The sequence below is a fragment of the Euprymna scolopes genome, chromosome 27, assembly GCF_053919585.1.
Source record: "Euprymna scolopes isolate OS-2025 chromosome 27, ASM5391958v1, whole genome shotgun sequence".
Lineage (NCBI taxonomy): Eukaryota > Metazoa > Mollusca > Cephalopoda > Sepiida > Sepiolidae > Euprymna > Euprymna scolopes.
In genome coordinates, this window is record NC_136508.1 from 51,579,758 (window position 1) to 51,607,691 (window position 27,934).

The window sequence follows — 27,934 nt, forward strand, 5'->3', positions numbered from 1 at the left end:
TTTTCTTTCTTTATTACTTGGAGAGGTCATCATTTATCAAAGCCCAGAGGCCATTCTAGGATAAGGGCTAAATAGATAGTGGGACAATAAAATCAGTCATGGTGGAACTTAGATAGATCTGGATTATCTGAAATGGACAACAGAAGCCAATCTTGGAATTTGAATGGCTACAAAGTATCGATTCAAAAATCGGCTAATCTGGAGCCAATCTTGGAATTTGAATGGCTACAAAGTATCGATTCAAAAATCGGCTAATCTGGAGCCAATCTAGGAATTTGAATGGCTACAAAGTATCGATTCAAAAATCGGCTAATCTGGAGCCAATCTTGGAATTTGAATGGCTACAAAGTATCAATTCAAAAATCGGCTAATCTGGAGCCAATCTAGGAATTTGAATGGCTACAAAGTTTCGATTCAAAAATCGGCTAATCTGGAGCCAATCTTGGAATTTGAATGGCTACAAAGTATCGATTAAAAAATCGGCTAATCTGGAGCCAATCTAGGAATTTGAATGGCTACAAAGTATCGATTCAAAAATCGGCTAATCTGGAGCCAATCTAGGAATTTGAATGGCTACAAAGTATCGATTCAAAAATCGGCTAATCTGGAGCCAATCTAGGAATTTGAATGGCTACAAAGTATCGATTCAAAAATCGGCTAATCTGGAGCCAATCTTGGAATTTGAATGGCTACAAAGTATCGATTCAAAAATCGGCTAATCTGGAGCCAATCTAGGAATTTGAATGGCTACAAAGTATCGATTCAAAAATCGGCTAATCTGGAGCCAATCTAGGAATTTGAATGGCTACAAAGTATCGATTCAAAAATCGGCTAATCTGGAGCCAATCTAGGAATTTGAATGGCTACAAAGTATCGATTCAAAAATCGGCTAATCTGGAGCCAATCTAGGAATTTGAATGGCTACAAAGTATCGATTCAAAAATCGGCTAATCTGGAGCCAATCTTGGAATTTGAATGGCTACAAAGTATCGATTCAAAAATCGGCTAATCTGGAGCCAATCTAGGAATTTGAATGGCTACAAAGTATCGATTCAAAAATCGGCTAATCTGGAGCCAATCTAGGAATTTGAATGGCTACAAAGTATCGATTCAAAAATCGGCTAATCTGGAGCCAATCTTGGAATTTGAATGGCTACTAAGTATCGATTCAAAAATCGGCTAATCTTGAGCCAATCTTGGAATTTGAATGGCTACAAAGTATCGATTCAAAAATCGGCTAATCTGGAGCCAATCTAGGAATTTGAATGGCTACAAAGTATCGATTCAAAAATCGGCTAATCTGGAGCCAATCTTGGAATTTGAATGGCTACAAAGTATCGATTCAAAAATCAGCTAATCTGGAGCCAATCTAGGAATTTGAATGGCTACAAAGTATCGATTCAAAAATCGGCTAATCTGGAGCCAATCTTGGAATTTGAATGGCTACAAAGTATCGATTCAAAAATCGGCTAATCTGGAGCCAATCTTTGAATTTGAATGGCTACAAAGTATCGATTCAAAAATCGGCTAATCTGGAGCCAATCTAGGAACATTACTTTTTCTCTCTAATAAGTCAGTCTCAGCTTAATTCCCCATTTAATCACGTGCTTATTTTATTCCAAACCAAGAAAACATGGCCGGACTCAAACCATATATTTTCAATTCTTTGTCACCCTACCTCCCTTTTTTTCCCTTTACTGAGCATCTATCACCTGTGACGTCTACCATTTGAAGACACCACTAAAACATGCAACTCAATATAAACGAGCAAAGGAAATAAATAAATAGATAAAAATCCAGGTCGCCCTTTTTTTTTTTTTTAACAAAAGTTTTTATTACCATTAAAGGGCTCTCACTAGCGTCCATCTTGAATGGTGTACACCCTTCTTCTCTGACCCCACGCCGGCCGTAGCCAGCCATTTCTTGCCTTCAACTTTACATGTCCATTTTCTTTGATACGCACTTTGCTTCTGTTCCATGTCGTGGTGCATTTTTCTCTCCTTTTTTTTTTTTTCTTTTCTCATGTACAATTCCTAATTTGCGTATGTAGTTTTTCGGCTGCTGCTGCTAATCTCTTTGCAAACAAGCTATCCTTTGCTGCTGCTGATTCTTTCCCGTGCACTCATATGCACTATGTTTCTAATTTCTCTTGATTTTCAATTACTTTTTTGATGTCTGAATATTTCAGATGATTGTCGCTGGTTATATCTTGTCAATGTATAACCAAATCCAACAAGAATATCGGCGCAGAACTCCTGGCAACACGCCGATACGAAGACGACCAAGTCAAACTCAGGTGAGTGTAAACATTGAGAAAATGCTTAATTGTTATGTCACAGTAATGAACATATCCAAAAATCATTAAAAACGATGAGGTAGAAAATTAATTATTACTGAAAATAGTTTTTGAAGGCAATTAACAAAAATTGAGTTTTGCTAAAAAATATAAACTGGAGAGTGTTGCGGACCAGGATATAATACCCTAACTCGCTACAAGAAAATAATGAAACGAATGGAATTGAAGGAAACAAAAACTCAATTGATGGATAAGATAAACGTGTCGTTTATTTACTGTTGAAAGAATGAATGTTTTAGATATAACATGTGTTCATGTCCGCGCGGGTGTAACCATCGTTTGTTGCATGACTGGTGGTGTAGAAAGAAAAGGAAATGTGTGTTCATCTCACTATCGTTTGTTCGCGCCTGGGAAGAGAAGTGAGTCGTAGAAATGAGAATGATAGTCCAGCGTGTAGACAAAGAAAAGAATAGAGGGTTGAAATCAGTTAAACTGTGCGCCATGTTAGCCGTCAGCCACGTGGTGGTGTTCTCTGGCACAAGTAGTAGATAGAGAGAGAAAGAGTGTGAAGGTGTACATACGGTCTGTTAGCTTTTTGTCCCACATAGTAGCAAGTGTGTGAGGCACGCGGTCGGTCCGTAGACCGACCAGCTTGAAAGCTGGTCCTAAAAAGGAAGAAGCTGCTTATTGCTCTTTCTTTTATACTTGTTTCCGGTGGTCTTTTGCGCATGTGTGGATTTCCTTTGAAAGGGGAAGTGACGTTGTCCATGCATGATTACATGTGCGTACGCTAGCGTGTGTGTGTATGTACGCGAACGTGAATATATGTACGTGTGTGGACGTGGGCGCGTATGCTTGTGCGCGCGCATGTATATGACAAGTAATATAGCTTGAAATGTGAACGCGTGTCCCTGTGCGAGACTAGAAAAGACTCGCGCAAGAGTTCTAATTGTAACAAGGGAGGTAATAATTTTTTTGTAGTCTTAAGACAATTTAGCAAAGCTCAGTTTTTGCTGATTGTCTCTGGAAGCTGTTTTCGTTAATAAATAATTTTCTACCTTATCATGTTTTGTAATTTTTGGATATGTTCATTACTGTGACCTGACAATTAAGTAGATACCATTCGTTTTACTTGAAATTCAATATTTCGATTTTCGCTCTAATAGCGAAGAAGCACCGCATTTTTTAACGCGTGTGGTCACAATAATCTAATAAGATTTAGCCAAAGTAAGAAGTGTCTTTAAAAAATTTTTAATCTAATTTATAAAAGACACCATGTCTGTCTGCGTGTCTGCCTGTCTCCATATTTTCAAACTCTACTAGCGAGGGGTACCCGGCGTTGCCTGGGTGTTGGGGGGGGGGGTTAAAAAAAAAGTAAGTATGAGGATCGAACCCGAACCCTTGTGGCAAAGTTGTAAATTAAAGTGTGAAAAAAAAAAAAGTGCGATGTTAACCATTGGCCCACCGCGAGATGCTAACGGAAACACGTTTGAATTTATTTAATTAGTTGGATTTAGCAGGTGCCCGTTTTAAATGAGGTCAAGTTTTAACTGCGGGATAGTATTCATTTACTGCTGAAAGCTTTTTTTTTCCCCCCGAAGATGTTATAGGAAAAAGACTAACCCACATGCGGCAAGCGACAAATATTGAATATTTATCTTCCCGAAATCGAGCAAATTAAATAGACAGGCGAGCTTCGTTGTTAACTGTGAGATATTACGATTTGTATGTGATATAAAAAGTTTTAAAAAGTTGTGAACCGACCGACCGCTTCTCTGAAAGAAGGCTGTTGTAGACACACAGAAAAAGCGAACACACATACATACATTTTCACGTTTATATTTATAGATATCTTCCGAAACTAAATGTCGTAGAACGACGCTAGGGGCTTTAAATGATTGGATTTTGTGTCGACTGTTATTTTATGGGTCTTTAGCCGGTTAAAATAAATTTTAAGTTTTTTTTTTTTTTTTTTTTTTTTTTTTTTACTAAGGCATCACCACCTATCAAGGCCCAGAAGCCATTCGAGGATAAGGGTTAAAGAGTGTACAGCAGGCAATTGGGCAATAAAGTAATCGTTAGTAATGGAAATTCGGTATATTTGTTAACTTAAATGGAACGGCTCATCAAAAACTTGTTTACGTCAGACTTGAAGACGTATTGTAGTCAGCTGGAAAGCAGGAAAACGGAAGACAATCCGATAGGCGTGCAGTTCTAAGAAAGAAGCTAAGGAGTCAAAATGGAAAAACTCATAAATTTTGTATATTCATCTTAGTTTATATGTTCATATGCGCATCACGTTGATACAGTGGTAACATCACCAGCTTTGAATGCTACAGTTTTGCTTTCAGTTTCGATTCTAGCTGATGGCACCCAACTGCTTTTTTTTACTTTTGAAATCACGACTCAATAATAATATATGCAAAATGTGGACGAATCAAAATATCATATTTAAGCGTATTTTATGCCCAGGCAAAACCCTCTTCCTTTTAAAATAAACAATGTGCCAAATTTCATTACGCTACATTGTGATACACTTAAAAAGTTTTGTTGTGTAACATCAAGTTTATTGTAAAGAGGGATGAATAAAGACTTGGCCAGAGATAGCTTTGTCTGGAAATTAATTTCTAAAAGCCATCCAACACATGCCATCATGTAAAATAGACATCAAACCAGTATATTTAAGATTAGATTTTTTTTTTTTTTTTTTTTTGGAACACAGATTGTTTTTACGTTCTAAAGGAATCTTTAGGAAAAGAATGACTCTCTTCTCATTTTATAAGTGTAAATACCTTTGTTCGATAGATGATGAGCGACGCCGGAAAATATTAGATGGTGCACACACCAAACGCTAGGAATCAGCCAATTGCTGAGCGATGATATCAACCTACATTCCAATCGAGAGTTGGGGTCTTGGAAAATAACTTAAAAACAGAATATGATAAAACCGTTTTTTATTTTTAGTAAAATACTAGCAGGTTGCCTGGCATTGCCCAGTCGTAAAATATGCTTAAATATATTTTAATTCATACAGATTCCGTATTTATTATAGAGACAATTCTCTATTGATTATTATATCATATCTAATATATAGTAGTGAGATCAAAACTAAAAGTATATATATATATATATATATATATATCTTGGATGCCATCAGCTAGAATCAAAACTATGACATATAACTCTCCATCCTCATTCCCTAGCCTCTTAGCCTAGCCCCCTCCCCCCACACACACACACATATACACACACTTGTCATCCTTTTTAAAAGATGGAATCACCTGAGTGTCGAAGACAAGATTCAAGCAAGCCCGTATGGTCCACAGAGTTTTATAATTATACAGATGCAAGATAATCTTCTACTTAATCATTTTTTTCCCTAATATTTGGCGAGGATACTTTAGCATGAAACGCAAGTACATCTAAGTGTTTTTTACTTAAAATGTGATTTTCAATTGTGACTAATACTGTAGAAGAACCAAGTTTTTTCTATTTTGTTTTCCCAGCATTGATAGTAAAACAGAATGAAGAGACACCATTCAGATTTGCTTGCAAGCTTCGATCAGTAAGAAAAGACCTAATAACTTTACGTAGAAGACTAGATTGTCGTACTTTGTCAAATGCCTTCAAAATATCAACTGCAATAGTCATACCCTATCTTGAAGTATCCATAAACTGACAACTCTGCTCAGTTTTACAGTTTCATGGAGAAAGTAACTTTGTGAAACTATAGTCAACGTACAACTGCAACTCTTATCAAGAGTTCTCAATTCAAGAGGAGATAACTCAAAATAGAGAAAGACATATTTCTTCTTCGTATTTGGATTCATCGGACTACTGTTCTCATCTTGAATGTGATTTTCACAATGTTTCGGTCGATATAACCTCCGACCTTCTTCAGGTGTATCTTGTCGAACTCGGGAATTTGGACGGAATTTCAAGCAGAACCCTTTATTTACTTCACGGGGGTAGCATGCTTTTGTTCCGTCAGCCATGACTGGATAGAGGTCCTAAGTAATTCGCTACATAAAAATCAATTGTAAAAAGTGATATTCTCCTGAAGGTTGGAGGTTCAATCCTCAGTGTGGGTGACCGAAATCTACAAGTAATTTGCTACATGTAGATTTTGGTCACCCACACTGAAGATTAAACCTCCAACCTTCAGGAGAATATCACTTTTTACAATTGATTTTCTCAGTACTCTAACCACTGTGCCACGAGTTCTTGCGGACAATTCTAGTATGAATTTTAGGAGCCTTAAATACGAATAACCAATCCTCATCTCAAAAATTCAGAAACGTTAATTTCCTTCTATTCAAAGTTACAGTTTCCTTATTAATTTTCTACTTTGTTTTACCAGACCATTCAACAGCATAATAATAATAATGCAAATTTTAATAATAATGCAAATGAATTATTTTTTTATTAAATGATTAAAATGAATTTTTTTTTCTGAGACTTTTGGTGTCATATACCTTTTTCAAAGAAGACTTGAACTTTTTTAGTTTTTTTTTTTTTTTTTTTTTTTTTTTTCTCTCTTCATTTTTCTGGTGGTATTAATCCCGAGGGGGTCATTTCTTTGTGGAAAGGATATGACTGGTGTTGTTGATTGTTCCTATTTACTTGCCTCCCCGCAAGGCCAGAGATAGACACAAGAACGGTTTTTAATATGGGGAAAATCCGGCTCCACAAGAAAGGTCACTCTGGATAGGAACAAAAATAGAAATTGTCTCAATCTAGAAGGATTTCTCCTCCAATGATCAAGGTCAGAAAAGGTGAAGTGTATTAGAACAGATACTACACTCTACTCCTAGCCAAAAGGCCGAGTAATACTTTTATTGTTGTTGATTGTTGTCATCAATTCAAGAGGATATAAAATTTTTACTATTCAAAGTTAATTTCCTTATTAATTTATTTTCTATTTGGTTTTCACAGACCATTACGGATTATTCGACAGCGCCATGTATTGTAACTTTTGCTCAAAACCTGATCCAAGGAGAACTTGCCCAACAAATGTTTACGTAAGTATTAAAACATTAATTATGCTGATTATTATATTAAAAAACAAAATAAAAGAATCATCTGTATGATGTACCCATGACAGAAAGTAAATATCGTACACCAAAAATCATGTAAATTGATCAAGTAGTTTTATTTTTATAAAGAAAAAAATTTTTTAAGTGAATAATTCGAATTTGTATTAATCTCGCAAGTTTGAATTATTGGGTTATTTCCATTTGTTTTTTTGTTTAGATTGTTTTCAAAATGACAAACAAGATAGTCACTCTTGTGTTACTCATAAAATTTAATTTTCTTTAAAATAAAACTACATGATTTATTTTCATGATTTTTGGAATATGATATATTCGTTTTGAAACTGGTTGATGCATTATACAGATTTTTATTTTTGTTTCTGGTACATTAGTTTTGATTGTTTTCATCTGAGATATTGATTTTGTAGGAAGAAAGTTATTGATGACAAAGAAACAATAAAGACACTGGCTTTACTTTATATATTTGATTTGTACAAATTGATCTGAAATATTGATTTTAAAGAGAGAAAGTTATCGATGATAAAGAAACAATAGTTACTAACTTTACTTTATATATTAGATGTAATGTAAAAAATGACAAACAATCTCAATTTAAATAACAAGAATACCTCACATTAGAAATATTATCTTTACTATTATATAAAAGTCACTTTGTGTGAGTGTGTGTGAGTTTCTTCCTTATATGTCTAAAACAGCTGAGCCTATCTCTTGCAAATTTCATACAAAGGTAATTTATATGTCTGGCAGTGTTCTTAGATATGTTTTGTATTGAAATTCATCCAATAAGTATAAAAAATCTGATCTTAAAAATAGTCTTTCTTCTCTTATAGTCAAAAAAAAGAATTTTTACAGGGGAATATTTTATGCTACACCGGTGTAACCTTGGCCAGTGTAACGTAAAATATTCCCCCTGTAAAAATTATTTTTATAAACGAAGAAAGACTATTTTTAAGATCGTCAAGCCCAAATATCAGCTGACATGATATTGTAAACAAACACGGATGGAATTTGATGAACGACATAATCATTATTTTTTTAAAACTTTCCGCGAATTAGTCCACCAGGCAAATTATTCCTCGTGATATATAATATTCAATGTTGTCTTGCTCTCTTTCCCCTTTCTTTAGAAATGTTAAGTTTGGCGGTTCTTATTTGGAATTATACTTTTTTGAAAAATGCAGAAAAATCTTTATAATGTACATTACTTCTCACGGAACAAAGATGAACTATTCCAAAAATGCATGTAATTTTATCAAGTAAATTTATTTTTTTATTCAGGCAAATTAAATTATATGACTAAGCAAGTCGTAGTGTTTTTATCAGTCATTACTAAATCCAATGAAATAAAGGGAGACAACTCAAATCGAAGTGTACTGAGTAAAATATAAGCTTCAGATTCAATACAGTTTAGAAGTAAAATCGTAAATTTTGATTTTCTTAGTTTAAAAATAAAAATAATTAATCGGTTTATATGATTTTTGGAATATGATATCTTCGTTCTGTAAAAACTAGGTACACGATAAAAGTTTTTCTTCATTTTTGTTTATCGGCATAAGTGCCAATCTGAACTTGCACTAAGATATCATATTTCAAAAATTATGTAAATTGATGGGAAACGGCGAAGGGAGCTAGCATAAACTAGATATTAGCTCTGCCGTGACTTTTGGCTCAATCTCGCTTTGTATGCACTTTAGGTGGATGAAAATGGCAAATGTGACAAATTTAGAGAAATTCATCTGATTGGCTTGAAATGTTACTGCTGCGTATACACACACCTTAATAAAGGCATGCATATACGCAGAGGTAACTTTGCATTTTTTTTTTTTGTGTGGAGTTGGGGTGGGATTTCACTCAAATTTAGGATTAAAAAAAGAGTTTTTGGAGGCCTTACCACTCGCATTTATAGTAGGGTAAATCAGTTTCTTTTTCTTTTCCTTTTTTTTCTTGATAACTTTTCAACTTGAGAAAATACCCCCCCCCCAAAAAAAAAAAAATTGAACAGAATTTATCTCCCATGGCAAAACATTTTTTTTTTTGATTACCTGCCCAAAAAGCTAGAATGACCTAGAAAAGGTGGTCATTCTATCTTAATTTTGTGTGTGCGTGTAGGAATTTGGTAGTTGGGGGTTGTGGCCTTCCAGGTTGGGAAGTTCACCACGGTTTCCGATTGTTTGCTATTGGCCACTCATGTCTCTGCTTCTAACACACCAAACTGTGATCATTCTTTTAGCTTTTAATCACCCCAAATGTGTTGATATGCCATAAAGCCGACAAAATTAAACAATTTTATTTTTAATGTTGTGTACTTTACTGAGTGACAATTTTTACATTTTATTTTTCATAAAAATGACTTTAATTGTAGATTGACGCAAAAAATACAAAAAAAGCTGAGCGGGAAACACCACGGAGGTGAATCTAGTGATTTCCCACATCCGCCAGGATCACATTTGCCTCTCACGAGTCCAGCCCTAGAATTTGTCAAAAGTGTTATCAAGGTAAATTTCATTTGCGTTTTTTTTTTTTTTTTTACTTAAATGTAAAGTCTTAGCAATCAGGGGCTCAAGGGTCCCTTTCCTGGGGCTAACACATTATCTCTATATGAATATTCTCAAAATAGTCTCCATTACCTCTCAAATTTTGAGTTAGTAAAGAAGGTGAGAACATAAATTTTTCTCTCCTCAATTGACCAGTTAACTGTAATATAGTTGGGGGGGGGGCATGTAAATCATATATATAATATATATATATATATATATATGTATATATATATATGTATATGAACAAATGATTAATAAAACATGTTAAAAGACATCTTGAAAAAGAGTTAAAAACATATTTAATTTTAAAAAAGGAAGCACAAGATAAGTGGATAGTCCTTAATCCGCGGAGTTTCGAAGAAATACTCCTTCTCATCAGAGGGCAGGAATTAGCAAAATGCAGGATCGGATTTTGCATATAAAAGTATTTAATGAAACTACAAGTAAGTCAAAGATCTTACTTGGTTAAAAAAAGGGTGAGGTAAAGGGAACAGGAGGCAAAAGAAAAATAATAAAAAGATTTCACATGAATGGATAGTCCGGTGAAGGGTAAAAATCCAAAAATGGTAAAATCCAAAACGGTCGAATTTAAAATTTCAATCCAATGGGTAAATTCCAAATGGTTCAAAATAATCCAAAAGGCAGAGTTCCTTGGAAAAAAGCGCAAATGGAATGAATTCCAAATCATTAAAAGAAAAGCACTAGAGATAATATTTAAAACACGTCTGTCAAGGCTGGATGAATAAAAAAAATTAAGGCTTAAAAAAAAAAAAAAAAAAAAAAAAAAAAACGGTGACAGTTGAAATTTGAAAAGCAAGGTCAAACTGACCCAGACAAAAAGCGCTAAAGTTAGCGTTAATAATTAGGTCAGCTTGAAAGTCCCAGAATTAAATTAAGAAAACTGATCAGAAGAACAAATAATTTTATTTTTATATATATATATATATATATATATATATATAATGTTCTACAGTGTCTTTACATGTATTTGTAACAAAATATTTGGCGTACATAAGTTCTTGATTGTCTCCTTTTTTTGTTTTATTTTACTTCAGTCAAAGTCCTCAGAAATCAAGGGGCCAACTACCTAGGGCAAACACTTGAACTCTATATAAGATACATAGATATTCGAATGTTTCATTTAAGTTTAAGAAATTGAGAACATAATTTTCCTCTCCCTAATTAACCATTTTCATATGTTGTACATCTTTCGTTTTGGTCTCTTGGTCTTACTAGATTCCGGGACAAAAATTGATCTAGTCTGGTAGAGTATCCAGTTTCGTGCTATTACTTGAGGTAAGATCACAGAGTAGGTGCACCATTCCTCATAAAAGCTAATGTGAGTTAGCCAAAGAAAGGAGATCTTATTTGCGCAGCGAATACTATGTGATTTTGAATATTTGGTCAGGGCTTACTTCTAGGGAAATGTATCCTCATGCCAATGTCTAGTAGGCATTGTGTGGAGGTGTCTTTTACATATACAACAAACAGCATCTCTTAACAACGCCAGCCATAGTTGGTGATTTCATAGGCTTTTATTCTTTAATTATTCTATCAGAGTTGCAATATCACGTGGTTTAATTCTGTATCCTCCTACCCCAACTCATATTGAGTGGCGTACCTATTACCTTATTCCATGTTCGGCCCAGCCAAAGGCCGATACTTGATTAAATCTCTAGGAGAAAGTGCAGTGTTTTTCATATGAGGAAGTGTATAACTATGTCAAGGTGATTTTTGGAGTTTGACTATGATGTTAGTTTTAATATTTAGCGAGTGTTTACTTGTAGAGTATCCTCATGTCAGGTTGTCCTGTCAAACACTTGCACAGAGAGATCGAAGACACTCAAAGAGGATGTCTAGTAGTGTTGGGACGGTTAATCGGAAATTGGAAGAATCGGAACATTTGAGGGTATAGGGATCAAAAAAATATAAAAATATTGTGTCTATTGTCCGATGCCAAAACGATTCTTTGAATTGTCTTTTCTTTTGCTTGATTTTGTTAAAAGCAAACCTCAAACACTTCCATTGCTAATAAAACAGTAAATATTTATTGATTTTAAACTACCAGTAAAATTAAAATCAAGAGAGCCCCCCCCCCCATTACGTTTACGAAAATATCTACACATTTAACATGCGTGTTTATGGTAACTGAGGAAAAATAACAAATTTATAGTTAAATATTTTAGAGATTTGTAAAGAATCGGAATCGGTAATGGTATCGGAATCGAAAAAAAAATATTTGAATCGTCCCATCACTAGTGTCTAGTAGGTAATTCAAACTCTCTTGTTATAAAGTGGTTTGTGAATAAAAAGACAATATGAACTGGATGAAAATGGTTTCATGAATAATTATAATTGTATCGTTTAATATGATATACAACTGAAAGGAATTACTTTCCATTTTGAGTTCTCTTCTGTTTCTGCTTGTTATCGTCCGGTTAAAATCAAAACCAGGTAACTTATGCTTCCAAATGCCTTCTGGGCAAGGGAGATAATTTTTTATACAAAGTTATTTCCCTTTAAATATAAAAATATTAAATCTCTCTTTAAATATAAAATAATAAAAGTATTAAGTGGTGTGTGGTCACCTAACACTTACACTTGTTTTTTTGTTTGTTTTTATTTTTTTTAAAAATTGATGATACAAAAGATTATTTTTGATAGCTGAAATTTTCTCAGTTTAAGAATGTTCGGATCTACAAAACGAGGGCCAGGATCAATCCTCATTTCCTCAAGGCATTTCTATGTGCTTTCTAGGGGCGATTGCTGGAACCTAATTTTAAAATATAAGAAAACATGAAAACAAAGATGTAAAAAAAAACTCTGAAAGGAAAAAAATATTATCCACACTTTTCAAAGGTCACATATTTACACGTAAAGAAAATAATAACCTATTTATCATGTGAAACTCCATACACAATAAAACGTATGAGAATAATAATAATAATAATAAAAAATATATAACAAAACAAACATAAGAACAAAACAAAAATATAATAAAACCTATGAGAATGATATGATGGGTGTATATGTTTTGGTGCTTATGCATAATAATCAGATATAAAAAATGCATTATAAGTAAAAACACTACTACATACTGATGTGTTATGGGAAAATTGGTAAAAAAAAAATAGATAAAAATTACGAAAAATGATCTAATAGAAGATCTGCTAGATTTAAAACGCTATTCTATATTCTTAATCTGCCTTTTTCTAATTTGAACTAGCCAAACTAAACTTAAAACAAGGGAGATAAATCAATTTGTCATACAGGATTGTCCGCGATAGAAGAAACCAATAAAACTGCATTATTTGATAAATTTAATTTTTCCTTTTAATTATTTTTCCACTTGATCATTTTTGTGGAAATTTGGAAAATTTTGGCTAACTTTGACACAACATAACAATAATAGTTTTTTTCTTTAAAATGCATTGTTTTGATATCCAATTATAATATACAAGCACTTTTTTTCTTTTAAAGTAAATACTAATTTTTATATTCTACCACTCTTTTCTTTTTCTAGGTTATCTCCCTTGATTCTAATGTTACTCTCCAAACAAATAAATTAAAAAGAGATCTTTTACGTCTGATTGGTTTTGGAGAGTTTTCTCCCTGTTCACATTTCAAAGATCCGTGCCTGTCGTACGTCCTTCCAGAGGTAACAATTAAGAATTTGATTTTCTTATTCATTTATAAGTAAGAATTTATATATTGATCATATTAATGTTTTTTTTTTTAATCATATTATAATGAAGATTTGTTGTCTACGTACAATTAAAACAAAGCATGAAATACCTAGTGAAACGATAAATTTGTCACCTTAAATAAAAACAACACTACAGCTTTATTCAAAACATTTATTAAAAAAATCAATTCAGGTAACTTGATTATGTAGTAGAGCTGACATCTATTTAATGTAGCCACCTTCAGCCTCAATCGCCGTTTCAATACAAAGTCCAGAACTCCGAGCATGCCTTTTCCACAAGTTCTGGCAATTTTCACAAGAAACACTCGTCTAGCTGTAAACACTATTAATAATTCCCCCCATCTGTGCCTAAACCTAAACGTAGATTCCATGAACAAAGCTTCTTTCTTAGAACTGCACGCCTGTCGAATTGTCTTCCGTTTTCCTGCTTTCCGGCTGACTACAATATGGTTGTGTTCAAGTCTAACGTAAATAAGTTCTTGATGAGCCGTTCTATAAAAGTTTTCAAATTTACCAAATTTTCATTACTAATGATTACTATATTGTCCAATGTCTACTGTACACTCTTTAACCCTTATCCTTGAGTGGCCTCTTGGCCTTGATAAGTTGTGATGCCTATGTAAAAAAAAAAAAAAAAAAAAAAAAGCTTGACAAATGGCGGCGATCATGCTGGCTTTGGTGTTGTGGGAGGGCATGTTGGTGATGTTCTCGACATATGACTAAATAATGTAGTCCAGCGAGTTCAGGTCGGGTAGGATTGGGGGGGGGGGCAGTGAGAGAAGGGTACAAAGTTATAGCACTCCTGAAGCCAAACCTGAGTCTCTTTGGACTTATGGACCAATGCCGAGTTCTGCTGCCACACCCAGGGTCTGCCAACAGCCACTTGGTTGCACCAAGGGATCACCATACTCTTCAGCATACACTTTGGTGTTGACTTTCAGGCTGACTTCGAAGATGTGAGGTGGCATGATGTGGCCTTCACTTGAAACTTCAACAAAAAGCATAACCGTGGCCAAAAACTGTTTTCATCATCCTCGGCATGTTCCTGTTATTCATGGCAATCCAACGATACATTTTGAGGGTGTTGGCAATGGTCCTGTTGTAATAACTTGGATCGGTAGAGAGAAGACGTTGTACAGCGGCGCATCTCCAATCTTGCTTGTGTCACTTTTAAGGCATGGTAGCAGGCTCCTATCACTCTTGGGATTTGTACACAACTGGCCAACTAGTAGATGGCCTGAAACAAAAAAAAAGAAACAGTTTTCATCAAACGGAAATTGAATCATGTTGCCTTTTCTAGGGCGCCAGTTTTATCATTCCACCCTGTAATAAATGTTTTTTATTCTTTTTTTTTTTATATTTACATTGTATTTGTTTATAATTTCTAAACTTACAAATTCAATTCAAACAATGCTTATATCATGGAAAAAAAAAAATCTTTATTTATTTTTGTACTTATTTCATTTTCCATGTTTCAGGTTATATGCAAAACCTGCAACCATGTACGTGATGTCGATCTCTGTAGAGATCCTTATCTTTCCAACGATACACCTGGGTATGTTGATTCTTTGTTTTGATTTAAAAATGTGGCTGGTGTACCTTGTACCATTCAAGGAATGAGAGTCAAGCATTTTTTCTACATGTTTCCATTGTCCACCATTCCTTTTTTTTTTTAAAATTTAATTCTTTAAATTAAAGGAGAGCAGAAAGTGGACCTTGGGTTTACTTTTGTCAACCGTGTAAGTCTCTCTTACCTTATCTTGCCCTTTAGTACTCGCATTTCATGAGCAATGTTACTGACAGCAGGGAAAGAATTGCTGTTTTGTCGGTCTGAATCTATCATTTAATATTTACTAGTGGGACCTGTCAAAATTCCACAGGGGACTCGTTCATATGTAATATATTCATGTTAGCATTCTGTAGATGTTCAGTGTAAATGGAGATGCTTTGATGTTATTGTAGCCTTTTTGTTAAAACTGCAAAAATATTTATCTAAGCTAGCAAGGACGCTGGATGTAGCCCAGTCGTAAAGTATACTTTAATATGATATTTTAATTCTTGCTGATTTTGTATATATATATATATATATATATATATATATATATATATAACTTATGTTTCTTCAGCTATAACCGAAACCAAAACTTATGAAGAATTCTTGGTAAAATTATTTATAGAAAAAATAGATGACTTAAGTGCCATCAACTATAATGAAAAGCAAAACTTATGAAGAATTCTTGGTAAAATTATTTATTACAAGAAATAGAAGTCCATAATTAAATGATAGTCACTCAGATGTAGACGTGACACAGAAAATAAATAACACGCTATTCTATTAATATATAAATTGTTAGCTAGTAGTGTAGGAGGAAAGCGAATTTTGTCTCATTCCGTGTATCTGTATCTATGTGTAATCGCGATACATCTAGTGTCTATATATGTAATCGCGATACATCTAGTGTCTATATATGTAATCGCGATACATCTAGTGTCTATATATGTAATCGCGATACATCTAGTGTCTATATATGTAATCGCGATACATCTAGTGTCTATATATGTAATCGCGATACATCTAGTGTCTATATATGTAATCGCGATACATCTAGTGTCTATATATGTAATCGCGATACATCTAGTGTCTATATATGTAATCGCGATACATCTAGTGTCTATATATGTAATCGCGATACATCTAGTGTCTATATATGTAATCGCGATACATCTAGTGTCTATATATGTAATCGCGATACATCTAGTGTCTATATATGTAATCGCGATACATCTAGTGTCTATATATGTAATCGCGATACATCTAGTGTCTATATATGTAATCGCGATACATCTAGTGTCTTTATATGGCCGTTTCATAAAGTCACATGTGTGTATAACCAAACGTTGACATACCTTTTTTCTGCTTCTTGGCTTCATCGCTCGTAACTGCAGAAGGGAACTGCTTGCACAAAATAACAAGTCGGAGGTTTCCATTAATTGATGCTTGGTTTATTTCTTTCTCAATCTTGGTGGTTCAACATTCTTTCCTGTTGGCCGTCCTGAGTTCTTTTTCACGTTTCTTTTTCCGATGCATTTTTGCACCAATCTCGACGTGTCTGTTCCGTCCAAAATCGGAAATCAGACTGACTTGCATGTGAGAGAAAACATATCTTCCTCTTTTTCTTTCATGCTCTCCCTCTTTCTTTCTTTCTTTTCACATTCTCTTTCACACAAATCTGAATGACCCATTTCAGGTTCTATCGTTGACCCCAGCTAGAGTTTAGACTCTTTTTGTACTAATCAACCTTCGCAGCAAAATCACAATTTTCAACATGCTGGCATAACCCGGGATAGATTACATATCAATAGTGAAGCGGATAATAAAAGACCAGAATATGTTTGATAAAATTTTTAATTACAAAAGAAAGCTACAACAAATAATAGACATTAAATAGTCTTGGGCCTAACAAGCAAAAAATATCTGACGGGTGAGTTCATACAATGATAGGAGGGTTAAGATTATAATTTACAGCGGAAAAAAAATACTCATAAAATTGCTATCAACCTATGAAATCCTATCAAACGATACATTGCTCTGACGAACTGCAAGCACTTGTGCCCCCACGACGTGAACACCCCCGACAGGCTGCAAAATCCCACCCTCACACTGTAGAGATCCCTAGATGTAAAAAATTTTTCTACTCCAGTAGTTTCTTCCCCAGAACTGCAAGACTTTGGAATTCCATTCCAGGTCCCTGCTTCCCCAACTGTACTGATGTGCAGAAGTTCAAGTGCAACGTGAACCAACATATTGCTGCCCAAATCCCTACATAGTACCCCAGTAGTTGTTGCCCCTGATAGTAGCCCCCTACACCAAAGTGGCAATGTGTCTTGTTTGGGGTTTTTTTTTTTTTTTTTTACACAGTGGTCACCACTTATCAAGGCCCGGAAGCCACTCAGGGGTGAAAATGTAATAAAAAAAAAAAAAGATGAAAGGAAATATATTTACTTTTATCCATGTTATTTATATGTATATTTTGTTCAGATGAGTTTTTTTTTGTCGGTGGCAAAAAAAGAAACATGTGTCAATCATTTTTAACTACAGACTTTATCGTCATGTTTTCATTGTACATTATTTTTTTCATTTTTTTAACTCTTTAAATTTAAAGAGAGTAGAAAATGGGCCTTAACTTTTAGCAGCATTTTAACCCTCTATTCCCTTCTCTTGTCCTTTAGTCCTCACATTCCATGAACAGTGTTACTGACAAAAAGAAAAGAATAGCTGTTTTCTGGGTCGGAATCTACCATCTAATTCTTGATGATGATGGATATCATAAAAAGGACTTTTTATTTTATTTTGATTGAACACATAATAGGATAATTGCATTTTAAATTGGATTTCAAAACTGACATTCACAGGAATTTGGTTGAATCTAGTGTTAAAAAGCAAAGAAAGAATGATTTTTAAAGTAATATATGTTTGAATTTGGTTGGTCAGATAGTTGGCCATAATCCATTATTGACCACCGTTGTTCAGTAAGTTAAAAAAAACAACAAAATAACAAAGATGGCAGTGAAGAATCAATGCACTCCCAATCTTGAGTCGTTTTGAGACAGAGACGGCGAACTGATTGAATCCAAAATTCGACATTTTTTATAATAATTTTTTAAGCTTCTGATTGGTTGTTATAACTGTAGTTATAAAAAGGATCGTCAAAATCATTGGAGTCCTACCCTCATTAGTAGCCAAAAACATTTTAACAATGACTGAATTTGGCATTAAATAACCCAAAGGAGTTAATATGAAGAAAAAAAAAGGTCAGCAGTCAAGGCAACCCCCATGAATAAGCATTTGAAGATATACATAATTTGAAGCATAAAAACTCAGGTTCTTGTCCAGAATTTTCCCATATTAAAAAAGAAAAATCAAGAAAACTCTGTTATGGCGAGATGAGCAATTCACCGCCGGAACTTTTTATCGAAAGAACGTTGTCACCGGTTGTGAGAGCCTTCCCTGGACGGGAACACTTAAAAAACGTAACATGCTGTCTCTGTAAATATTCTCAATAAACTTCTCTATTTCTTTATTACTTCAGAACCTCTTTATCCATTTATTTTCCTTGTGGAATACCTTTTTTGAATATCTGGCGACGAAGATGAGATACGAACTGTAAATTTATCTAAAAAAAAAAAAAAAAAAATGTGGTAACATTCTGAAAATTGTTGTTCACAAAGTTCACTTTTAATTTAAGAAAAAGCTTCTTAGAAAGCGAAAGACTGGTCTGCCACAAATTTATGCAAGTAAAAAATAATTTTTATATTATTGACAAGTTAAACTCCGTTTTTCTCTTTTTAAACTCCCAAAGAGTTGACGTTAACGTCAACTTATCCATTTATTTTCCTTGTAGAATACCTCTCTTGAATATCCTTTTATTACGGCCACCCACCGCAGGATATATCACTGTATGATGTTTGTACTTGTGACGAAATGAAAACCTGTGTGCCATGAAAATTAAAAAGACGCAAATGTGTGCCATTGTTTAGAGTGATGGCCTTGATGTTAGTTTATTGTAAAGAAACCTTTTAAACTAACCTGATTTTTGTATTCAGCTGTGCCAGACAATCTAACATTTCATGATCATCATAACTGACCTTCAGGTAAAACAATTATATCAACCACAATTTCAAATTTTAGTGAGTGTTTTTCTATTTTTTAGTTTTAAATAGTTATAAAGAGTCCTGTCTCTATTTGTAGATTTCAATATGGCGGTTTGAAGTGATCATTGTTATGATTACTATTGGGAGGGAGGAAATTTTTTCTCTAATAACCGCCTTCAATGTGCATTTTGCAAGTTTTTCTCTTTTTTTTTTTTCACTGTTCTTGTTTTTACTTTGATCCAGTATGTTTATTTTTATAACTAAATAAATTTGTCTGATTAGCAGCGTGTGACAGATTACACGTGAAATGTTGATAATTTGTTGGAAATATAATCATTGGCAAAAAAAAAAAAAAAAAAAGGTTTGGAACTAATTGTCTGTACCATCACATGATTTGCTTAACCAATCACAGTTTTATAGCTATGAGCCCTTAAATCTCTAACAGATTGTCATATTTTTTGTTTGTTTTTACAGAGCTACTTGGGCTTGCATACAGTGTGAGACAGAGTATGATGTTTTAGACATAGAGCACAGTCTTATCGAGGTTGTTAACCGCAAGTCCATGGCGTACACGTTGCAGGATTTGAAATGTGTCAAATGTGGAGGGGTGAGTAAATGTTTAAACGTCGCGTTCAGAGAAGAACACGATAAAAAATCTTGCATTGGTCATCATCATTGTATGAATCCAAAGATTCTATTGTTGGCATTGGTTTCCCGATATTTTTTTAGTTAGAATTTTTTCTAGAAGTGGAAGTGATTTTTGTGGAACGAACAGGATTCGGAACTTGGAACACCCAGGTTTGCCAGTCTGTGTCGTTAATCACTAAACCACAGGTCACTTCCCTCTGCATAGGTATTAAACATTTTTTTGTTTTGTTTTTTGTGATATATTGTTAATTTATATTATTATTAATTAATCTATATAATATTCAACTTGTTCCTTCTTTTATTACTTCATGGGTGACGTTTTTTTTTTTCATTTTTTTTTTTTTTTTCATTTTCGATATAAGAAAAAGAGAAACAGTACTGGCTAATAACAGCACATTTGACAAGAAAAGATTTAAAAGACTGCAAAATGAGTACAATTAAAATGTTCAGAGTTTAAGTCAAAGTTGGAATAAGGAAAAATAATTGCGATGTACAACTGTTTGCGATATTAAGACACATAGATTTCAAAATAGAAAATAAATAGAAAAATTGCTTAACTTTTGGTCCGGAGAATGTGACCCTGTGTTTTTCAGTTCATATCGTAAAAGAAAAAAGACTCGCCGGCCTGACTAGTTTTATGTCGTGTAAAAAGCCCAAATACAATTTTTGAAGTACGAACTGTTTCAAAACTGGTTACAAATTTGTAAAATTTGGCTTTAAAAAGGTCAATCTTGCAACCCTAGACAAGAATAAAAATATTTATGATGTATGTTTGTCATATTCCAAAAATCATGTAAACTGATCAAGTAGCTTCTTTTTTTTTTTTTTTAACTAAGAAAATAAAAGTTTACGATTTTTAGTGATTCTAATACGAAAAGGTTAATTTGATGCTTTGAATTGAGTTGCCTCTCCCTTATTAGATCAAAAACATGGCTGACGAAAAATCTCTTAAATTTCACTTGGTCATAAAATTTGATTTTCTTAGTAAAAAAAAATTACTTGATCAATTTACACAATTTCTGAAATATGACATCTTCATTCCATGACAAATAAAGACTTCTGTATTTTTGTTTAATACGTGTAACTGTAAATTAGCACCCAACATTCTTACCACTGCACTCAATTCCAAAAATTTCTTGTAGTTAAGACCTTGACTTTAGAACACACAACTAACAAATAAAAACTGCATATGTTAGAAGCCCTAGACATTTAAACAAAGGTGCTAAACATGAACAAAATAAATTTCAATAATAGTGACAACATTAGAATACCTATTATGCTAATACAAGTAATTTATTAATGATTCTCAGTGTGTGGTGTAGCCATAAATACTTAGGTATATTTTTTACTTGATAACTACCTCTGAAGATGGATTCAGATGGATCCAAAAGTATTAGGGGTAAGGATGAATATGGCAGATACATCAACCAGTTCCTGCTTGAAACAAGGAAATTACAAATGATGAAGGCAAAAAGATGCAGACATAAATAGCGAGTTGTATTTAATAAAATATTTGCTTGAATACTTACTTACCTTAATATTAAATAATATATATTGAAAGTGAATACATAATGACTTACCTTCCTTAGTACTACATACAAAGGAATAGGGTACTTGTGCAGTTTAATCAAGACATTTAAAATGAAAATATCAAAAAGGGTTGTAATGTACATATCTGTTTTGAACTGAAGATCTCTGAAAAAAAATTTCGGGTTTGTATTACTGTACACATAGATTCGAAAAAGTTGTCTAAAAACAAATATATAACAAATAAATGTTATCAAAGGCAAGATAAGTTACTTTTCTACCAAACTGGATATATTTTTCATGTTTTTATTCAATGTAACATATTTATTCAGCTCGAAAAACATACAGTGTTTACCGATGTATTGGAAAATTCAAGATGGCATCTGATTCTCTCTTTAACACGGTAAGTTTGGGAAAAGGTGTTATATATAAAAAACAATACAAAATACTATTAAAAACCTGCCGAATATATGTCAAGCTATGTCACGGTAACATATATTGAGCGAGTTTTTAACAGTATTTTATCTGGGTTTTTATTTATAACACCTTTTCCCAAACTTACCGTGTTAAAGAGAGAATCAGACGCCATCTTGAATTTTCCAATACATCGGTAAACACTGTATGTTTTTCGAGCTGAATAAACATGTTACATTAAATAAAAACACAAAAAATATATCCAGTTTGGTAGAAAAGTAACTTATCTTGCTTTTGATAACATTTATTTGTTATATATTTGTTTTTTTGACAACTTTTTCAAATCTATGTGTACAGTAATACAAACCCAAAATTTCACTTAATTTGATTGAGTAGTTTTTTTGTTTTTTTTACGGCAGAAAAACATGTTTTTCTGACACCATGTTGAAGGTAGCCATCTTTGAAGTTTTTGAACATGCCACGAGGAAAAAATTCAGTTTTTAAGCGGCGACACTCCCTCCCCATCTTTAATACTAGCTTTTCTTCGTAAAAATCAAACCTTTTGCTCGGTATCATAACAAATTGTTTTTTCGCTGTAAAAAACAAAACAAAAAAAAACTACTTCATGAAATTAAGTGGAATATTTTTTTGAAGAACTTCATTCCATAACGCATATGTACAATATAAACTTTTTTCGATATTTTCATTTTTTTAATGTCTTGATTAAACTGTACAAGTACCAGGAATAGCTACTTATGCATATTGAAATAGGACGTTTATTATTATATTGAAAATGAACATATACTGAATTACCTCTCTTAGTATCATAGGCAAAGTCCAATATAAAAATAGAGATGTATTCTATTATATTGAAAATGAATATATACTGAATTACCTCCCTTAGTATTGCATGCAAAAGAATAGCTATTGATAATTCTTTTTGGAGGTTAAATATATTTTCTGCTTGTGATTTCAGGTAAAGGATAATAATATGCAGTCTTATTGCTCGTGTGCTTGTAATTTTGAGAACAGTATGTCACGTGATAATTTTCTTCTACACATGAAAACCTTCCACAGCATCGCGAGGTTTGTATGTTTCATTCTACAAGTCATACATTTTCATGCGATGACCACTGTCATACACTTCAGAATTTTCTTTCCTTAATAAGACTGTGAATTAAAATATTAGTTGAAGAAAGTCATATATTTTCAAAAATTATTTTTTTTAAGTTGTACATTTTTATATAAATACAAAAGTGTCTGTAATTTATTTTGAAATTCTGTTAATTCAATAAATGTTCAGATAATATTTGTTCCCCAATACTTTTATTATAATCGAAATCGGTGAAATCGCCCATTTTTCAATCAAATTGATTGATTGCCTACTCTGGTTGGAGACCAACTGCGGTGCACAGGAAGGAAGTTTCATTCATGTACCTCCCCACAGTGGTTTAGTCCACAATACGTTATAGTCTACATTGCACTCTAGACAATCTACTGTCGATTTTATAAAAATATTTTTATTTGCTTGAATTAAAGTTTAAAATGCAAAAGTCAAGTATCATGGTTCAATTGCACTCTAAACAGAAACATTCATTTAGAATGCGCCCCTATCCTACCAAAAGAACCTAGTGTTGATTTTATACACAATGCCCTGCTTGTGCGGTGAAAAATCTTCTCAAGTGCACTCGTAATGTTAGACTGTATAAAAGTTTTAACTTTGGTCAAAATTGGACTGTTCCTTCTTTAATGTTAATTTTTTGATTATCGATTATTGACATTTATCAGTGGCATTCCAATACTGAACTTATCTAATAACACTCTCAAACACATAAACGACATTTGTGTCAAATTAAAAAAAGAAAGAAAAAAAAAATTGATCCAACTGTTTTGGAGTCCATAGGGAACACACACACTCGTTTATATATAAGTAGATTATAAGTTTAATGATTAAAGTTAAATTCTGTAAATCAAAATATATACACATATAATTTAAGAATTTATTGCTTGAAACAAATGTATAGAGAAAAATTATGTTTATTTTCTTAACCATGGATTTTTCTCTATATATTCCTTGTTTCAAACAATAAATTCTTAACTTAAATATATGTTAAATATGTTGATTTACAGAATTTAACTTTGATTGTTAAGCTTATATATTGCTCTATTGTTTTAAATATTGAGCTTTATCTTTTTGGCTAGGACCATCTTGAAAGTATTACCTCAATGTAATATCTGACAGGATAATTCACTTGATCTCTAATCTGTGAATAATCTCACTTATAAGTAGATTATATTTATTTATTATTTTATTTTACTTATAAAGCAATACAATAATAAATAATATTTACGTTCCAACAAAATATTGATGATTTTCTAAGGAAAAAGATCTTCAAGGTCGAAGACGTTTATTAATCATATTATCGTTTAAAAAAATAACAACAAAGGTTATATTTATAATATTTAACTGAATTAACTAATACAATTCGTGCGTGTCATCTCGATCCATCTGATGAAAACATTTAAAAAAGAAGTCATCATTGAAAAACCATACAGAATTTTCTAATGACATGAAGAAAGCAAAGAAAAGACAATGTATTTCTAGTCCTGAAGAAATAAAATTGATTTTAAATTAATAAATATTTATTTAAAAATATATATATGCATTGTTTTAGCTTCTTAAAACTTACAAATATATATTGATGTTTATGTATATATATATATTTTTTTTCTTTTTTAGTCACTACAAGATGCGACTTCTCTTGGAGACTGTAGACTGGGTACTTAAAATGAACAACTAAAAAAATTGTAAAATAAATTTTAAAAAAAAGACACTGGAATAAAAAAAAATTTGTTTTTTTTTGAAAACGGCCATGTTTAATGAAACATGTTGATCTGTTTTGTAAAATATTTTAAGAGACACATTTTTTTTTTTTTTACGAAAAAATTTAATTAAAACTTGTCCTTTTTCTTGTACTCATTTTATTGTTTCAATCATCATTGATTTTTCTTTTTCTGCAAAGAATTTCCTCAACAATTTTAGGTTAGTGTGTGATTGACCTTAATTGAATATATGTTTAACTAGAAGAAGACATATTCCTAGACAATTCAAGGTAATTCCCCAAAATAGAACATCATTGCACCATGTTTTTGCCTTTTACAAAGATTAAAGTTAAAATGTTCTAAGCAGGAGCTTCTCAAAATACTTATCCTGCCGTGACAGAGTTTAAAATAGATTTTGTAATCTAATAGGTGATGCCCTTTTCTCTTCTCTGCAACCTCTTTCCCTACAGAAGAGATATTGCGAACTTGTCTCTGCTCTATTGCTATTTTCATGGCATATATTATAAAACCTATAATAGTCTAGTGAATAAAGGGCAATCATAATTCCTCCACTATCCAACAACCAAAAGGTCGCATGCACAGCAACCAAGAAGGCAAAACTACTTGCCCGGCGATTCGCCTCCAAACTCACGTTGGAGTCAATAAGCAACTTCCTCCTAAATTTCCATATGCGGACTGAAGCCACACTAGATGATTTCTAGATCACCCCTTCTCATGTCTGCGATATCTTAAAAAACTTAGACACCTCCAAGGCGTGTAGGCTTGATCTCATCCTTGCTATACTAATTCAGAAATACTTAACTGAGTTAGCTCCCATACTTTGCAAGCTCTACAATAAATGCCTTGCTGAATCTTGCTTCCCTAATAACTGGAAGATGGCCTCTGTGGTACCAGTGTACAAGAATTCTGGTGAAAAAACTGACCCTCTCAATTATCACCCTATTAGTTTCCTCCCCCTCTTCGCTAAAATCTTTGAGACGTTAATTAATCAAGCACTAATTCACCACTTTGCAAAAGCAAATCTTCTTTCTGACAAACAGTATGGATTTAGACAATGTTGACGTATACTAAATATAATTAGATCCTTCTTAGATCACCATCCAGGTTGTCATTGATGGATGTACATCCAAGCAGCATAACATAATTGTGGGAGTGTTTCAGGGGTTGATCCTTGAGCCACTATTATTCCTGATATTCATAAACGACCTCCCTAACAATATTGGGTCCGAGATGAGTATATTTGCTGATGATACAATGCTCTATAACATGCATGAGTGAAGAATGGATGTATATAAATCTAAGACAATGGCAGAATCATTAAAAAAAATGACCTCCAAACCATAGTGGAATGGAGCTGCAACTGGATGGTAACGTTTAATGCCAGTAAGACTTAACTGCTCTCCTTTAACAATTACAAGACGCTTTCTCCAACCACCGATATCCATGAAAAATAACACCCAACCTGAGAATTCTTCCTGCAAACTCCTCGGCTTAACATTCATAAGCAATATCAATTGGAACAAATACATTGAAGACATTGCAAAGGCTGCTGCAAAAAAGGTGGGTTCTTTCTAACAAGCTAGAAGACTACTCACACCTGAGAGTATCCTGTACCTGTACAAGGCCACCATTCACCCATGCATGGAGTATTGTTGCCACATCTGGGCTTGTGCATCTACCACTGGTCACTCCCTCTTGGATAGGGTCCAAAAAAGAGTTTTCAATCTAACAGGTCCCACTTTGTCTACTAAGCTCTAATCTCTACCCCATGGCCACAATGTTGCATCTCTATGCCTTTTTTTGCAAATATTTTAATGGAATGTGTTCTGATGAACTCGTTGCACTTGTGCCCCCTTGACGTACATATCCCCGACAAACATGCTTAGCAACAAAATCTCACTCCTTCACTGTTGAGGTTCTTAAATGCCAGAAAGCTTTCTGCTCTAGTAATAGTTTCTTACCTCGAACAGCTAGACTTTGGAATTCCCTTCCTGCTACCTGATTCTCTGGCTGTACTGACATGCAAAAGTTTTAATGTAACTTAAACCGACATCTTGTTAGTTTTTCCTAGGCATGGTCCAGAATAGTAGCCGTTTACGTCCAAGTGATGATATGCCTAGTTAGGGGTGAACGTGAGGTAAAAAAAATGTGAGCAAGTCTTACACCATTCAGTACGGTAATGCAATCCCTACAGCTGCATACCTGAAAACGGAGCTATTAAACCTTACATAGTGGTATGGGAGAAGAAAGTGAAAGAAGCAGCCTTAGAAAAAGTTAATGTCCCCAATGATGCTGACTTAATGAGGGGGAAGAGATAATGAAACAACAAAGTCTTATGTACACCATGAAAAGAAACTGGAATCATAGGAAGATCTCTATCATTCCAGTAAGAGTAACTGAACTCATAATAAAGAATTTCAAAAACTACTTCGCAAATATACCTGGTGAACCCAGTGCAAGAGAGATACAAACAATTGCACTTAAACAGACGGTTAGAATCTAAAAAAGATCTATTAGTTTGAATATATAAGGTGGCAAGTAAATGTTTGGTGTCTAGTAGGATGTCCCATCCTCAGCTTGAAAAAAATTCTAAGAAAATTTTTAAAAATTAAAAAAACAAACAAAAGAAAAAAACACCAACGCTTGCATACAAACACGTTTTAACTCTTTAACACTTTTTTTTTTTTCGTTACGTCCCACTGTTCTTTAAATAGAAAATCAAAAAATTTATTTTTAAAATTTATAAGATATACAGGGTGTTCCACAAGTCATGAACACATTTTTTTTTCTTTTTTTTTTTTTTACATAGAAGTCACCACTTATCAAGGCCCGGAGGTCACTTAAGGATAAGGGTTATTGAGTGTACAGTAGTCAATGGGATAATGTTGTAGTAATCGTTAGTAGTGGAAATTTAAATATAAAAAAAACAAACGAACGTGATGCAAATGAACGATGTTAAAATTTCTTAAAATCAGAAAAACACAAAATTATAGGAGGATAATTGCTTAAACACAAGGCCAAACGACATTTCTTGGAGAGAAAGAAAGAAAGTATAAATGTTTGTTTTAAAGTGTTGTCTGCCATCAGACTGCAGTCCTCAACAAGTAGCAGTGGGAGGAGTGAGTGAGAGAGGTCTGTATAGGTGGCTTGCTTGCGTTCCTCTGTCGATCGCAGCTGAGATCCCAAAGGGCTAAAAATAGTTCTTAAAGGGACAGCTCAAATCAATGCGCCCTGCCAACTGATTGATCAGTGCGGC

The 27,934-nt window shown here is 33.3% G+C and overlaps 1 protein-coding gene across 1 annotated transcript in view; it reads left to right on the top strand.

Moving 5' to 3' along the window:
• LOC145248856 (DNA polymerase epsilon catalytic subunit A-like) overlaps positions 1–24,808 on the top strand; it is a 191,724-nt gene extending 166,916 nt beyond the window's left edge. The window contains exons 46-53 of the mRNA XM_080110580.1: positions 2,189–2,296; positions 7,232–7,317; positions 9,713–9,845; positions 13,411–13,545; positions 15,072–15,148; positions 19,720–19,852; positions 22,811–22,920; positions 24,575–24,808. Coding sequence (XP_079966706.1) covers positions 2,189–2,296; positions 7,232–7,317; positions 9,713–9,845; positions 13,411–13,545; positions 15,072–15,148; positions 19,720–19,852; positions 22,811–22,920; positions 24,575–24,635 — 843 coding nt within the window. The 3' untranslated portion in view covers positions 24,636–24,808. The remainder of the gene's footprint in view (positions 1–2,188; positions 2,297–7,231; positions 7,318–9,712; positions 9,846–13,410; positions 13,546–15,071; positions 15,149–19,719; positions 19,853–22,810; positions 22,921–24,574) is intronic.
• The last annotated feature ends 3,126 nt before the right edge of the window (positions 24,809–27,934 follow it).